General features: G+C 35.2%; 2 protein-coding genes across 4 annotated transcripts in view; one reads left to right on the top strand and one right to left on the bottom strand.

Moving 5' to 3' along the window:
- LOC101750640 (translation initiation factor IF-2-like) overlaps nucleotides 1-16,592 on the bottom strand; it is a 255,334-nt gene that overhangs the window by 167,898 nt on the left and 70,844 nt on the right. For both annotated transcript variants that reach the window (XR_005859869.2, XR_005859868.2), the window contains exon 6: nucleotides 11,844-12,008. The gene's annotated coding sequence lies outside the window, so the exon portion shown is untranslated. The remainder of the gene's footprint in view (nucleotides 1-11,843; nucleotides 12,009-16,592) is intronic.
- GLRA3 (glycine receptor alpha 3) overlaps nucleotides 1-16,592 on the top strand; it is a 77,697-nt gene that overhangs the window by 51,261 nt on the left and 9,844 nt on the right. For both annotated transcript variants that reach the window (XM_015276538.4, XM_040700186.2), the window contains 3 exons: nucleotides 5,230-5,367; nucleotides 11,769-11,983; nucleotides 13,240-13,386. In XM_015276538.4, the coding sequence (XP_015132024.3) occupies nucleotides 5,230-5,367; nucleotides 11,769-11,983; nucleotides 13,240-13,386 (500 nt within the window). The remainder of the gene's footprint in view (nucleotides 1-5,229; nucleotides 5,368-11,768; nucleotides 11,984-13,239; nucleotides 13,387-16,592) is intronic.

The raw sequence follows: 16,592 nt of genomic DNA, 5'->3' as shown, positions 1-16,592 counted from the left end.
CTTAGTACTTGGAAATATTTCAGTAAGATTACATCCTTTTTCCCTTGAATCTCTCCTGAAATGTGTAACTGCACACGCTGAAAATTTTCAATTTAGCTAGAAAATTTTCAGTGAGGGCTAAAGATTAGAGTTTACTGTTCTTGTCTGTCTTCTGCTGAAGTGTTCTGTATAGATTATGTAGATAAATTAAATAGACTTCCACTACAGTTTCATTTTATTTGATGTCTAGGTTATTCAAATAGCTACACCAAATGTTCCAAGCAGAAGTCCTGATAACCACTTTTCATCTCCTGTCTTATCTTTTCCACTTCCTCCCACCATACAGAGTTTTGCTTTCATTTTCCACATTTATCACAAGCTCTGTAATAGATCTAAAGGTTTAAAGAAAAACTTCTGCAGGCCAAATCCAACTTCATTAATTATTCCAGACCCTCTACACTGAAAATTAAGTATAAATTCTACCTAGTTTGCCAGTTCTCCATATTCTTCTCAGGCAGAGGTCTCAGTCTGCCAGTAAACTCTTTAGTAGCTACTAAAATCATTTCAGGATCCAGAAAATGAGTTACCTCTTTAAAAAGCTGTTTTTCTGAAAGGCCACATTGCTATACACACACAGTTCTTGACTGTTCCTGAGAACTTCTCCATCTGGCAACCATCTCCTTCTGAGATTACAGTCTTGTCATATAATTGCCAAGAGTTTACCATCTGCTTTTGCATTACAGATGTGCAAGACTTCAGACTTTGGATTAACATAGTCAGTATTAAAGCAACCTAACTAGTCCTGTTGAATTGCTATTCAACAAAGCAATGTGGTATTTTTCTTCCTTTTCCTACATTGATATACTTTTAGCAACTTGAGACATATATACATTTTAGCAACTTGAGATATATATATATATATCAACACCTTTTTTTTTTTTTTTTTCTGCCAAACTGTGTTTATGAACAACAAAAACTCTCAAGCCCCTCTTTCCATTTATTGGTGAGGAGGTTACAGCATCTGCAATGCTACTAACATGCCACTGAAGTCATATATCGGTAGGAGCCTAAAAATCATAATGATCCTTCTTAACCTCTTATGATGGTCCTTATTACCCTTTTATCTCACCTAGCATCACAGAAGATTGTACTAGCAAATTAAAACAAAATAGTTGATTCTAATTTCAGAGAGAAGGGAGATAACATGTAGTTAATCTAGGAAGAAACTGATGGCAGTTACATCAGACTGCCTCTAAGTATGGAAGGCCACATCATAGCCTTTTTACACAGAAACTAGTTATGTACTTCTATAGGTCTGCTGATTTCTGGTTTATTTTTTGATTAACTTGTCATTAGAGGCTTCCCTGTCTATTTTCTCCTCCTTTCCCTTGTATCCAAAGTGGAACACCTGAAAATAAAATCTTACCTACTATCACAGCACTTGATTCTCTTTCACACACCTTTATTCTGCCAAGTCAACGCACTCTACTTATCCAGAGCCTCAGTCAACACCGTGGGTCAGTTTCCTATTTTTTGACCATGCTCTTTCTTCCATTCGTAAAATAATCCTACAGGCTAGAAAGAAAACTCACTGAGAGGCAGAGAAACAAAGCTGTACATCAGTGACATCAAATGTAGAAGCTAACAGAGCTTCTTCCAACAATGCCCTACTTTTTCACTCTTTGAATATGTACAAGACACAGACAAAAAGCATAACTAATGGGCCCTTTCCTCTGCTAGCAGAAGTATCAGCCAGAACGTAAGACCACTCAGAGAAGTTATCTGTCTTGTTGAATTATACTATTGAATACAGCTGCATGCAGATCAATTATTTTTAATTGCAGTTGTGCTTCAGAAACATTCAGCTCTAATTATAAGCTTGATCAGTGTAGATGGTGCTGTAAAAACCTAGCACAAGGAGAGTTTGTTACTCACTTCAGTCATCCATTTTTGCTCAGCTAGGAGTAGCTGATCTTATACAGGCAGTGAACTACTTTATTCACCTTCATTTTTATTCCTGTACAAGTTATTTCAGCAGCAGATGGCTGAGTGTACTTTTTAGTCTGCAGCTGAGTAAAGTAAATGCAGGCCTGCTTTGTTACAGTATCTAATCAGATTTCCATTTTGCAAATGTAGGCCTCAGTTTGCCACATACATATGCATGAATGATATATATAGCCCCACTGAACTCAAGTGGTGGCTTCAGGATTTTAAATTTATCCACATAATTTCAATATTGTAAACATTTATGACTGGCAATTCTAGGATCCTGAATCTAAAAAATAACACTCTGACCTTGAGACTCCGAAATTTTCCTTACCAAAGCTCTCTGTGTTTCTTAAACTTGCTATGCACACTATCCCCTGCATTTGGTGGTACTAAATGCTTTGGTGCCTTATTCATATCAAGACCCTGCTTGTCATTGTTGCTGAGATTGAGCCTCCTGGCAACTTCAAAATATGCCACAATGTCTTCATGGTACCGGGCCGCTTCAATAGGAAACATAAATTATATTATTCAGCAGAGCTCACAAAACTAACATGCTCCATATCTAGTCTTTAGGCTTCTTGTTTATATAATACCATGCACTAAAATTGTTATTGTATTTAAACCACAGTGTAAATAACTACTAGTCTGCATCTTAAAAACCACTTTCATAGATATTCTTCGATTCCCCATCATGCTCCATGCACACAACAATACCCACCAGCACTAAGTGCTAACTACTGTGCTATGCAGCAGGTCTTCTTCGTGAAAACAGCTAAGAAACAAAAATATTTTCCTGTTTTGAGATACTAAAGGTGTACTCATTTAGCTTTATGAGTATTCCTGTTCCCCCTGAAAATAAAAAACACAAAACTGTAACACAGAACAATATGGGACTTAGCTCTTTTTTGCACAGAATATTTGGGAAGTTGCATTTTGTTCTTGCACTTCTTTCTTACAAATTCTCTGATTCTGTTTCGTATCTACAAATAACAAGATATTTTCCACTGTAGTCTTTTTTTTTTTTTTTTTTTTTTTTTTCCATGCAGAGGTGAAAGAATGAGGTGGAAAAAAGAACGTATTCATCAAATTGTTTGGAACTGTATCAAACAATAAAATATTTTCATTTAGAAAGTCAAGGATACCTGTGATAGATAACACTGCTCAGTAAAGAAAATCCAGAGACAAATTAGTGTTATCAAATAGTTCAATATTCAAAATTAATTTTACTCTAGATTTCACTAATTCATTGATTCATTGGACACATTTGTTTGGTTTGATTGTATTTCACTTTGAATAAAGGGACAAAAATTTAATAGAGACTAAGTTGATATATCTAATAGAAGTAAGATATACATTATACCATTTTTTTTTAATTTGTTTTGTTTTGGAATAATATAAAATTGTATCTCCCTTAAGCTCTTCTATGTTTTAAGACACGTTTACTGTATCAGTATGGTCTTACAAAACTAGAAATACAGTATTGAATGTTAAAACTGTATTTGGGTATTTAAAATGTAGACAGCAAAAATAAGCTATTGCATCAGTACTTTGTATATACTTACTACTTTTCATATATTACACTATTGAAGAATTAGTGGACAAAGTAGATATTCGAGGTTAAAAATGCATTAAAGATGAATGAATTTGATTTAGTGAAATACATTTTGACGCAGCAGTTGTTTCTTGTCAGTTCAATGAGTTTTATTCAGGGGATATCACTTCCGGCCATAATCTACATGCTTCAAATGCTAATCTTTACACACAACTGCTTTTTGTCTGAATACATGCAAAGTTTAGTAAGAGCTATATTTTTGAATTTTTCTAGTTTATGACATTTGATATTGAATTTTAGATCTGTGTTTATAGTGTCATGCATGCAAGTATAGATGAAAAGAAAAAGTACATTTAATACATGTATGTAATGTCTTATGTAACATCTGATCTTACTGAAGCACTTATTTAAAAGTATATGGGTTTGTTTTTATTATTTTCATCCAGTCCCAACAAAATACCAAAGAAGTTAAACCAGTATCATTCTAAGTGCTTGCCAAAACCTCAGTATTAAGGGTACTCTCCAAAAGAAACAACAAATCTGAAGGTGTTGCAAACTGTTTACATTTACAGTCACTGATTCTTAATGTGCAGATACATTCAACAAAGACAGAACAGAAAGAATGAAGTGAGTTTCAAACTCACTGTATTCAAACAGTAATGAAGTCATTGAGCACAACGGGGGAAAGATTTATGTCTGCATAACAAAGAGTTTATTTCCCTCACTAGAACTCAAAATTTCAGTATATTCTGAACACTATATTTAAACACTAACTTGTTACTGAAATGTTAAAAGGTATTTCCAGTTATCAGCAGGTTATTCTTAACAGCTCATTGGCTTTGGAGTAAAGCAGAAAAGAAATGTTGCAAAGAAGTTAAATGGATGAAAGCTGTATAATTTAGATGTAAAAATGACTCCATTCTTTTCCTCATGCTTCAATCTATTATATATGAGTCAAGTGTACCCTTGTGAGTCAAGCTATTTCAACAATAGAAGCCATTTAGTTTTAGATTTTGGTCTTAAAATCTCACATTGTCCGAATTCATTAAATCCTGAGAAAGACTAAATGAAACCTTAATGAGAATAGGAAGTAATTTTTTTTTCAGTTGTCACAAACAGACAATTTATCCAGAAAAACTTTGGAATAGAATGCCAAAGATATTTTTTATGACATATACAGAGGATATAGAACAGTTTTTCCCCATTTGTTTTTTCCCCCAGTTTGTTCTTCACAGTCAGCTAGTATGAGATTATGATCGATTGCTTTTCCATGTTTTCCACCCAATTCAGAGAAAAATATTTTTTCAATTCAACTAATACCTCACTGCTGGATAAATTTTCATTGCTTCCTTTCAAGAACTTCTATCTAAATTAATACAAATTGACATAAGCTCATAAATATAACTTTGGCAGTCTAACATTTCACTCCATATAGAAATAGAGGGAGATATGATGGGGCAAGGGAAGATAAATATGTAAAATGTATTCTTTGATGCTACCTAACTATTAAGATTTCATAAAAGAAAGCTTTTTTTCCTAGCTCGGTGTGTTTTAAAATGGCAAATAATGTTTTTTTTTTAACTACTAGCCCAAAGAGATCTGCTGCATTTTCTACTTTAATGGCACTTGCTGAAGTCATCACTATTTGGTATGTCCCTGTTTTTCAAAGTTTGCCACTAACTTAGTGTTTATTTATTTATTTATTTTAGTTGGATACACAATGAATGATCTCATTTTTGAATGGCAAGAAAAAGGAGCAGTTCAAGTAGCAGAAGGCCTCACTCTGCCACAGTTTCTGTTGAAAGAAGAAAAGGATTTGTGTTACTGCACTAAGCATTACAATACAGGTAGGAAAGCATATTCGTGATTAAAACCAAAAAGCCATTATTTTACATTTATTGTTATTTTGGAGAGACTTATTTATTTGTTTAACATTCTCAGTGAAATCACAAGAAGATTGAAACATACAGGTGCATTTTTCAGGACAAGGTTGTCTTAAATAATTGACACTATGAAACAAAGGCACCTGGTGGCTGAGAAAACTTCTATTTCAGTAAGCTTAAGAAAATATATATTTGAAATAATAAAGAAGCAGTTCAGTCAGGAGTTTCATTTTTTTGTAGCAAGTGCCATGACTACATGTACACTTCAGGATCTGAAGTGCTGCCAAGACCAAAGAGTCCATATGCTGTGCACTAAGTTCTGCCTGGCTACATCAGGAAAAGCCTCCATTACTTCTTCCAAGCCAGCTATCCCTTCTCTATTTCTTAATGGCAAGGGAAAAATGCAGATCAGCTGAAAGTATCCTTATTGTACAATAGATGAGTGCCCAAACTAGATGTGGCTTTCCTGAGTTGAGATCTTTGTAGAACTGTGATGTTATGTTAGCTTATCATCTCTAGGATACTGGAAAAAAACAAAATTTTATCATTACTGATTTAGTCATTTTGTTTCTAATTGTAAACAAAACTGCCTTGAAAATTGGATGATCACAAGCATAATAATCCTCTAAAAATACATATAGCAAATGCTAAGAGTGCACAACTTCCATCTTCTCAAGTTAAAAACAAAGCACACAATTAAGATTCTTTCATTTATCCATTCTCTCTTAAAGTCTGCTCTCCAATGTGATTATTGATATGTTAAACATAACTTGAAATTTAAGTTTCAAACTAGTTTATTTGAATTCTGCTGAATTGACAGTGAAGAGAAAATTCAACAGACAGCATTCACAAAGAATGTCCTGTTGCAGTGAAAATAAAATAAAAGTGCTTTTCAAGACTGAATGTATCACAGCTGCCTTGATACCCTAAGGGTAGAGAACTGAACATTCTCTAATGATTTCTATTTAGAGTGGAGAGACATTAATACCAACATTCAAAGTGTTCTCTAAAACAAATTAAAAATATGTAATGTGCACCTTTACTGTACAAACAGTAATATCTGTCTGATCCTTGAGGAGCTTCCAGAAGTGGAGATACATATCCTACAGGAAGGTAATTCTTCCACTCAAACATACTTTTGTTAATAATGCTCAAATTAATATTACTCTTTTGTTCTTTTTAGCGTAATCCTTAAGACAGACAAGAAAACGATTTGTCTCTGTCTTCTAGAGATAAAGGCAACCACTGCTTCATTTTTAGAGCTCTCTTGCTTTTGTGCTTTTTACATGTGCCAATATCTCTGCTTCCATAAATCATATAATGATATTATCAAAGAACAATCTATGGTAGAAAGAATTCTCCACATTTTTCAGAAGTTAATTGGAACATTTCATGAAAAAATCTCTATCTCAGGAATTATAACATTACTGTCGGACTTAATCTGATATTGAATGGAAACTTATTTTAAAATATCAGATTTTCCAGTGATTTCTCTCCAAACTTCTCATCTAATGTAGAATCATATTTTATATAGTTTCCTTGAGAACTCTCATTAAAATCATCATAGTTTAAACCTTTGACTTTGACAGAAATTTTATTTTTTCAGTATTTTTGAGCTTATACCTTTTTCTTCATAACCTATGAGCCATGACCACAAGTCTCTAACCTTTTGGCTTGCCTCAGCTACACTGAGTGAAGAGGAATTGTCTTGAGACACATATAAAATATATAATACATTATATTTTGCGTATTAATGCGTATAGGTAGCAAAACATCTTTTTTAAAATATTTTTTAATAACACATAAGAGAAAGCAAAAACAACAAAAAGCTAGAAGGTTGAACACATATCTTGTAGACAGATACTCCTTTAGAATACTCCATGAGAAACTCCCATATAATTCATTTCATGTGACCAAATATCAGCTTCCCATTTAAGTTTAGGTGCAACACAAGATAGAAAGCTTTTGAGAGACATTCCGTAGAATAGAAAGAAATTTTAAAAAATCTCCCTGTGAAACTAGTTAACTTGAAGCTTCAGGACAGTATGTAGGAACTAGTCAGTGCATGCCCTCATTAGAGTTTCATGTCCAATTGAGAATGGATTGCTGTAACTGTTGCTTAAAAATAGTATATATAAAGTTCTTCCAAATATAGGGACAGAAGAGTTTCAGCAACAGCACAGCATAATGACTCATGAGGTCTTGTGTTTGAATTGATGCAATGACATTTATGATCATTTTTATCTGTTTTTGCATCCTCTGGCATATCTACAGTGACAAATTTAGAAAATGAAGTGAAATCCTAGTAACCAGAAAAGTCGTATGTGACTTCTCACATTACAAGGATGGTCTTGCTTTACTCTGACTTCATTCACTTCCTGTGTCACATGCATCCTGGGCTTTCATGGAACACCCAGTTTTCAATTGCAACTACCAGTAGCTGCACAGACCAACATACATAGACAAATTCATACATAATGAACACTGCCTAGCAAGCGCAAATGAAATTTTACTTAATTCCATCACCATGGGTACTACGCTACTTGTAATCCTGATTATAAATATTCAGAGGCATATTGTCTATTGATTTTTTTTTTTCCCCTCAAAGTGGTGTCTGCAGCAATCCTGGAAAGTGTGCAGACATGGCTGTTGCTCACCAGCAGAACTGACAGATTCTGTAAGGGACCATTTCTGATGTCTCTATATCTGTAATTTGGTAAATCTGCAATCTTGGTGACCTGCCCGATTCCTTAACTTCATCTCCCCCATTCAACCTATTCAATTTCTTAGCATATGCAGCCCATACACAATCTTTTCCCATGGTCTCCTTTCTTTCCTCTTAGAGCCAAATAAACTGGTTAACAACCTGCAGACTGTGCTTCTTCTAGGTCCCAGATACTACTGACAATGTCTTACATTGGGCCCTTTTGCTACTAACATGACAGTGCCTAAAGAAGGAGAACCAAGTTTGAATGCTTTCTTCTGTCAACCAGAACTCAGACCCTCATGTTTTTTGACAACTACCTCAGACACTGTTTCTGAGATTTTAGTAATGATTTATAACCTATGGATCTGCAACCTCTTGGGCTTGAAACTGGAACATAGAAAGTTCCATGCTAACACGAGGAAGAACTTCTTTACTGTCAGAATGATGGGGTGCTGGAACAGGTTGCTTTAGTGAGAACCTGAATTGGGAGGGGATCTGATCAGTGTCTATAAATATCTAGGGTGTGGGAGGCAAAGGGATGAGGCTAGACTCTTTTCAGCTGTGTGTGACAATAGGTCAAGGGGAAATAGCCACAAACTGAACCATAGGCATAAATGCACATAAGAACTTCTTCACAGTAAGGGTGATGGAGCACTGGAACAGGCTCCCCAGGGGATGTTGTGGAGTCTCGTTCTCCAGAGATACTCAAAACCTGCCTGGATGCACGCCTGTGCAACCTGATCTAGGGAGCCTGCTTTGTCAGGGGGTTGGATGATCTCTAGAGGTCCCTTCCAGCCCCAACAATTCTGTGATTCTGCGAACTCCAAGATATTAATAAGCACAAAACAGTGAAAGTCATAATGGTCAGTAGCCATCTTGCATCAGTTCATACAAGCTGATTATTCAGTCAGATAGCATCTTGAGACTTATTCCAGAGTCTACTTGTTCTGATTCTCCCTCTAGGACTACCACCATAGTACATTAGAAGCATAATTTAATTCTCCGAGATGAAAGTAGAACCACAGATAGATCTTGCAGGGTATGTGTTCCCCCATTGTCCACCTAGGGATGTTTTGTTTTGAATGAACATTATCTGGACATTCTATTTCATCCATATAAAATTTAGGTTTTCTGTCTATAAAACCACCGTGTAAAGCAACCTATGAGCAAAGACTCCTGTAGCAGAACTGTAGACTGAGAATCTTACACTTAACAGAATCTTACTCTACCTTGTACTAGCAGATCTAAATCTAAGTCAGCCATTTAGCCTGAGCACATTCTAATCACTAAAGAAGTCTCAGTTTCTTTCCTGTTCTCTATCAAAACTTAATCTTATGCTAAATCTGAGCCTCTAGCTGTTTTTCAAAGGAGAAATTGTAGTGCTGGAAGAGAGGACTATGAGAACAGTTGAATTGCCCCAGAATGATGTTAGCAAATATTCACAGCTAGCAAAATTCTGGCCCTTTGACTGGCTGGATGTTAGGCCTTAGTTATCTACATTCAACATCTGACATATGTGTTCGATATTTTATATCTTGAACTAGTGCTCACCTCTAGTGTACTGAGAATGAATTATTTGTGCAGTGCTTTTAGCTGATGATCTCTCTTTCCCAGACTGAGATCACTGCATGAGTGTGTCTCTTCTGATCCCTCCAGGCACCCGGACAAACAATAAACCACAGCTAACCTGACTTTGAATTTGAAATGGACTACAGGAAAAGAACAGGAGCTCACAGCTGGATGATGGCTTCAGCTAGGAAAAAAACAGCACAGCCTCTGCTGGCTGCCTCCTAGCTGAAGCTCACATCTGCTAGTGCGAATGTTGTATTTTTATTCTGCTTCATCAGCCAAGTTTATGCAGGTGGTTCTGATTCCAGCCAGGAAGGGCAAAAACTAACAATACCCTTTCCATGCTTAGACCAAGAACTGCTGCAAATGGCCTCTGCTGAGACTGACTACTGTCTGCTGGCTTTTTCCTCTGATGTCTCCCATGGATGAGAAAGCCTAGCAATCTGTGCAGAAACAGAAGGGTTTCTATTTGGGTAGCCACCTGTCTCCCTGGGAAGTTGCCTCCTACTATGTTAATTCTTCATCACTATATGGGAACAGAGGAGAGGAGGAACACAGCAGTCTTCACTGAGAAGCAGTCTACAGCTGAGGGGGAAATCCCAATGTCAGTGTAATTCCATCAGCTTCTAACATGGACTGGCAGATGCAGAAACTCACTGGGCCTAAGATGAAGGCAGGAATGTTAAGTCACACATTCAGTGGCGTTAAAGTAATTTACAACTTGTGCATTTAACAGAATTTTATAACTACCGCCTTTGTAAATATGGTTGGTTGTTGATTTTGTGTGTGTGTGTGTGTCTTTGTTCTTTGGCAGAATAAAGGTTTCACACAATGGAATTTACTATAGCACTGTAGAAATAACTAGGGGCCTGTTAAAAGAAATACTATGAAAACAATAAAGTTCAGAATATAATTCCAAGCACTAATTATGCTTGGAATTAAAGCATTTCAGTTTGACTTTATCTAGTATTCATTTCTGTATGCCTAATATTAGAGCATAACATATAGTATACCAAGTAAAGAACAAGTTTATTCTTTGAATCATTCATAAATCTGATACATAAATGTCATTAGTATGATAAATATTAAAGCACTGTTAATGTAACCATTTCTTATAAAACAGCATTTTGGCAGATAAAGCTGGATTAGAAGAATGCTATCAAAAACTACTGTAAAGCATAACAAAAAAGAAAACCCTCATATCAATTAAGAAATAAATAACTGTTTTCCGTGTTAAATTTGGAATTAAGAAATGCTCTTATTCAAATAAGTAAGAAATCTGTCAAATATATATTTCTTGCTATGATAAACTCTTTCACATATACAGTATTTATAATAATAGCATTGCCTTCAGCACCATTTATGTCTGATTAATGTAACTTTTGGGTAGAATTAGAAAATATAATGAGATCAGGTCACGATCTCTGAAAAAAAGCTACAATTTACAGAGTAAAATATCTAGATCAGAGAAAACCCTGGTCGTGCATGTTGTCGCACTTCTATGAGCAGACTGGATTTTTTTTTTAGTTCAGTTAAATCAGTAGAAGTTGCTTGATGCTCAGTATTCAGAAAAATCAGGCCACTCAATCTGTTTCCTGAAGTAGCCCACTTGCAAGTCTTCTAAATTGAAACAATTTGAATGGAGGTAAAGGGATCTCTTGTTGATGACCTAGCACCTGCACTGTTGTCACTACATTTTCTTACAATTCACTGGAATAAGGAAGAAATTATTTAAGCATAAAATTGATCCAAAACATAATGGGAGTACAAGCTTTTTCTTTGCAGCCAATAGTACTTCCAAACATTAAGTGGGATAACAAATGTGATCACACAGAGTAGCTTTCCTACATCACAATTATTCATCACAAGGAAATAAGTGTTCCAGAGCTTATTGAATTCTTAAATTTGCAGTTTTTCAGACCACTTTCCCACAATTAATCCTTTTGTAATAGCATAATGTACACATTAAAGTCACAGAAGGGGAATTAAAGTGCTCACCGTTCATTAGAGAAGAAATATATTTGATGCAGTATATACTCTTTAGATAACGATATATTTCTATTGAATATTTATTCTTTGTTATAAAAAGGAAAGTTTACATGTATTGAAGTCCGATTTCACCTCGAGAGACAGATGGGTTACTATCTCATCCAGATGTACATACCAAGTCTTTTGATAGTCATTCTCTCCTGGGTGTCATTTTGGATCAATATGGATGCAGCTCCAGCCAGAGTGGCTTTAGGCATAACAACTGTACTGACCATGACAACACAAAGCTCAGGCTCACGAGCATCACTTCCAAAGGTAGGTGGAATTTCCTCTGTGTGTACTGCATTAATACAAAATAAAAACATTATGTGGCAAATAAATTCCTTAAGTCAATCTTAAACGTTTTAATTAATAACACTTACTATTCTGAAGGAGGTAAATAGTTTTGAAATATTTATCCAACTGCATGGTAAATATCATAAATCCCAGCAAGCAATGAAAACAATGTTTTTCTGTACCAAATGAATGCTACTTGATATCAGTAAACTAGCTTGTCCTTTTCTGGTCCCAATATCTAGTAATGTGCTACCAAATATGACTGAATTTCTAAAGGGAATTGCTTTAAAGACTGTTTTTCCTTTCAGTTGTTATTCCTTGACCATCTTCATTGCAGTTAGTGGGGAAAAAATGTACACAATAAAAAGAAATTCCAGTTCTGCATTAGTTTTAAGATGGATTTTTTAAGTTTGCTGATTACATTTTTCTAGGTAAAGTGAAAAACCCTAGCAGAGGTAAATGTGCTTTGCACCTCATGTATATGGATATGAATATGCCTGAGTGTAGCATCAACAGATGAGAAAATGAAACACTGTAAAAACTCTGAAAAGCAAGAACATAAGGGGTTGCTGAAGAGATATGCAGATGTATTTGTCACATTCTTGAGGCCTGATGCTAGCTCTGCTGTCTTAAATGATAAAACTCCTGTAAATATCTATGCAGAGAGGGTTCCATATTCCCAGTCCAGATTATGTCCTGCAGCTGAGCTTGGCAATGAAGAACTGCAGTGAGTTCATCAGTTCTGTAACTCATTTTCAGTACTTCTACTGAATTTAAATCCATATCTTTAATTTACTCTGCCTGTATTAGCAGAAAAAATGGACATATCAGAGTTTTGCATCTCACTTCTTTCACCTAATTTCTAGTCCAAGAACTTTAAATAAGTATAACAGAGTAATTCTTAGCATCATTCACAGATCTCACTGGGAGAAATGAGGAAGAGCATGTGATCCTTGTGGATTATTTGGCTTATGATAAAATATACAGTACATTAAAAGAAACTGTTAGGGAGAAAAATAGTAAACACATTTGTGAAAGATGACACTTAAAAAATAATAATTAAAATCTAAGTATTCCACTGTTTTCTCTCTTATTATCAAACTTTCATGTGAAAATTTGTTTCACGGAAGAGTGCTAGAATTTGGAGATTTAATGAGCTTCTTCCTGACATGAAATGCTAAACTTTACATCTGTGCTTTGAAAATATTTAGTCTTCTGCTCTATTTTCTTCTAAGGTGTCATATGTCAAAGCAATTGACATCTGGATGGCTGTGTGTCTGCTCTTTGTATTTTCTGCACTTTTGGAATATGCAGCTGTAAATTTTGTGTCAAGGCAGCATAAAGAACTCCTGCGATTCCGACGGAAGAGGAAGAAGAACAAGGTAAAGCTAACTATTCACAGCTCGGAAGGGAGTCTAATGGACTGATTTATGCTGAGATATGGGCTCAGTTTGGTAAACACACTGCTGCTTAAAGTGGCAATATAAATAAAATGGCAGCACAGAATGAAATCCACTCTAGGCAGAGGGTCACTACAAGGACTACGTGCTGCATAAATCCAACTTGAATTCTCAAAAGGAGGATTAAGAGGGCTTTAAATGAGGCATGGGCCATGTGGGAGCCATCTGCACAGACACGAATTTCGCTCTGTTAGAAGAGTCAGATTATACTTAGTGGATCAGCATGACTGGTACTTGCAGCACTTTGTACAGCATTAAGATTCAACAAATATTGTTCCTTATTTCACTCTAGTATGCAGTTCAAAGATTTAACATCTGTATTTCATGTATTTTTAACATAGAAATTAATTTTTGAATTGATTTTATTTGTGGGATATATATTTTTTAAGGGGCTGAAGAGGGTATTTTCCCATATGTCAATTTAGTGTAAATTGTTCATACAATTAGCAAAGAGCTTTAATAGAGCAATGGCTACTTATATTTATTTTATGGAAGAAGCCATTTAAACTACTGTTGAAGGAAGTCACTGCTAACGTGTAAAGTCTAGCAACTAAGGTTACAAGTGCAATTTGTGATAAACAAAACATTTTAAAACAACATGCAAAAATGCCTACTTCTGATTTTTCAAAGAGAAACTACTTCTTCAGCCTTCTCATTCAATGAGTACCCACCGCTGCTGTCATGCAGAACTTATCACTGGAGTCAACACCTATAGTGTGGATGAAAGTCTGACTGTAGCAACATGACAAGTTCAGGCATCTTTCATTCCTGAAGACTAACCTCAATTTACTCCTTGCATCACAAGAGGTCCTTTTCCAAGTTTTTTTTTTTAACTTTTTACTTAGATAATGTTTAAAATCTGTAACCCTAGGAAGCATATCTAAGCAGTGTCAACTAGCAAGAGTCCCCATTACGACAGACTAGACATTCATATGAAAATGACCTATTTGTACGTGTGTCTCTTCCTGTGTGTTCAGACTTGTTCAGGTGCATACAGAAACTCATTTACCGTTGCTTAGAGGGTGATTCAGGCTGCATGTGTCTGCTTTCAAAATTTGTCCCATGAAATATATATTTATTTTATTTTATTTTGCTGACAGCAACAGAAAAATGTACTTTCTGTGATACAAACAAGGAAGGCAGGGTTTTTTGTTGTTGTTGTTGTTGTTGTTTGTTTGTTTGTTTTCTGGCAGGGTGTTTACTTGTAAATATGGCAGCTCTCTAAAAGCTGCTTGAGGATTTGGACTGTGGGGGATAGGCTGGGCAGATACAGACTACTGGGCAGGGGGTAGATGGGCCACGACAGATGAAATATCACTCAACACAGCTGTTTACATGTGACTATACTTTCAGTCTATTTTTAATGGAATTAAGTGCTTTGCTGGACTAGTTTGTACAATGTTTTCCCTCAGGGCATGTTTCCCACACTTTCGCTTATTGTCATTCTCCTTCCCTGGAAATTCTGTAAGCCACATAGTTCCTATCACTTTTTCAACATTAGGAGTAGCCAGTAGCACCTGCAAACAGCCAAAGGATCAAATCCTGCAAGTAATATACACATGATTATCCAAAACAGTTTGCTATTTGCCTTTTTAACAACAGCATTCATCCATATCAAGATTGTGATACCATTGTGAGCCATAAATTCCAGGTCTTTTTCCAGAACTACTGCAGAAACATTTTCTTTCATGAAGTTGATTATTCTGTGCTAAACGTAGTACCTTGTGCATGCTCCTATTGATTATGGCCCTATATTTTTTGGACTCTTTATTCAAATTTTGTTGGATTAAATTTTGGTTCCAAACATATACTCAAATAGATTTGCTTTATTCTCCAAACTTGATATCTTTCATAAATCTAATCAAAATAATTGGCTATTCTTTCTCAATACTGAGTAAAAATGTAGGAAATATAAATACTCTAAAAAACGATATGATCGAACTGAGGGAAAAATAATTGAATTTTAAGAAAGACCATACAATTGTACACGGTACAATGTACAGAGCTATATCAAGAGTTTTTGGCATCTAAAGCTCGTCTGTCTTTGCCACTTTCCTTATGCTTTTTTTTTTTTTCCTTACCTAAAGTCACTGCTTCCTTCTCACCCACCTTAATACAGTATTTGCTGCGTCTCTTCCTGGGCAACAGTAGTTGCAGCATTAAAGATGATTCTTAGGTATAACTGCACCACCTGGCTATCATTTTTATGGTAGTAACTGTACCTCACTAATGATTCCAAATAACTGAAAGGCATATTGCTTTTTAGAAGCCCAATTCAATTCCTACAGAAGTGACATAAATTCGTAGATGATTTGAGAAAGTCTGGGATTTTGTTATAAACACACTCACAAATAAAAACAGTTATTACTGCATAATATGCAATCTATCCATTGCTTTTTTTTCCAGTATGCATCACAATAAGAGATTATTTTCTGTTTCTTTATAATTACAGAAATGGCAAAATACATCTTGAGAATATGTAAATTTTTGTTCCTAATTTAAGACTTCATTTGGTAGTCAGCATCTGATCTGTCATGCTTCAATTCTGTCTGGGAAGGAAATCTAGCCAATGAACACAAATTTCACAAATATTATATTGCTGATGTGATGAAAACACTTTCAGAATGAATGAATATGAATTGTTTATTTAAATGTACTGTCCTTTAGGTCTTGAGAAACAAAAGACAAAAATGTCAGAATTAGAAGAACTGTATATGACAACCAAAACATACCTATGATTAGTGCTTTTTCTTAGTTGCATTTATTCTGTATGGGGGAAAAAAGCATGAACTGTATACCTATGTTAAATATCACTGATTTTAGATTAGCTTTTAAAGTAAGATATTTAGTTTTCAAGAACAGTCAGTCTTTGAATTCTATTTTCCAAAATCTAAAGATCACAAGTATCTTTAGCAAGGAAAATAGACATGCAAACTAGATTGTCTTTAATGGTAATCACACCTCTTTTCTTTTGTTTTCTTTTTGGTCAACCCATCCATTTTGATGAAAGTATTTTGAGGGAGTTCTTGATGGAAATGAAATCAATGAATCATTACAGCATAGCAATGGCTTGAGATGTGCAGGACCTATAGACGGGACTTTGCCTCAAATCTACAGTACAAATTTAA

Source organism: Gallus gallus, chromosome 4, assembly GCF_016699485.2.
Source record: "Gallus gallus isolate bGalGal1 chromosome 4, bGalGal1.mat.broiler.GRCg7b, whole genome shotgun sequence".
Classification (NCBI taxonomy): Eukaryota; Metazoa; Chordata; class Aves; order Galliformes; family Phasianidae; genus Gallus; species Gallus gallus.
The sequence above is the reverse complement of the archived record's forward strand: the minus strand, read 5'-3'. Positions and strand labels throughout refer to the sequence as shown.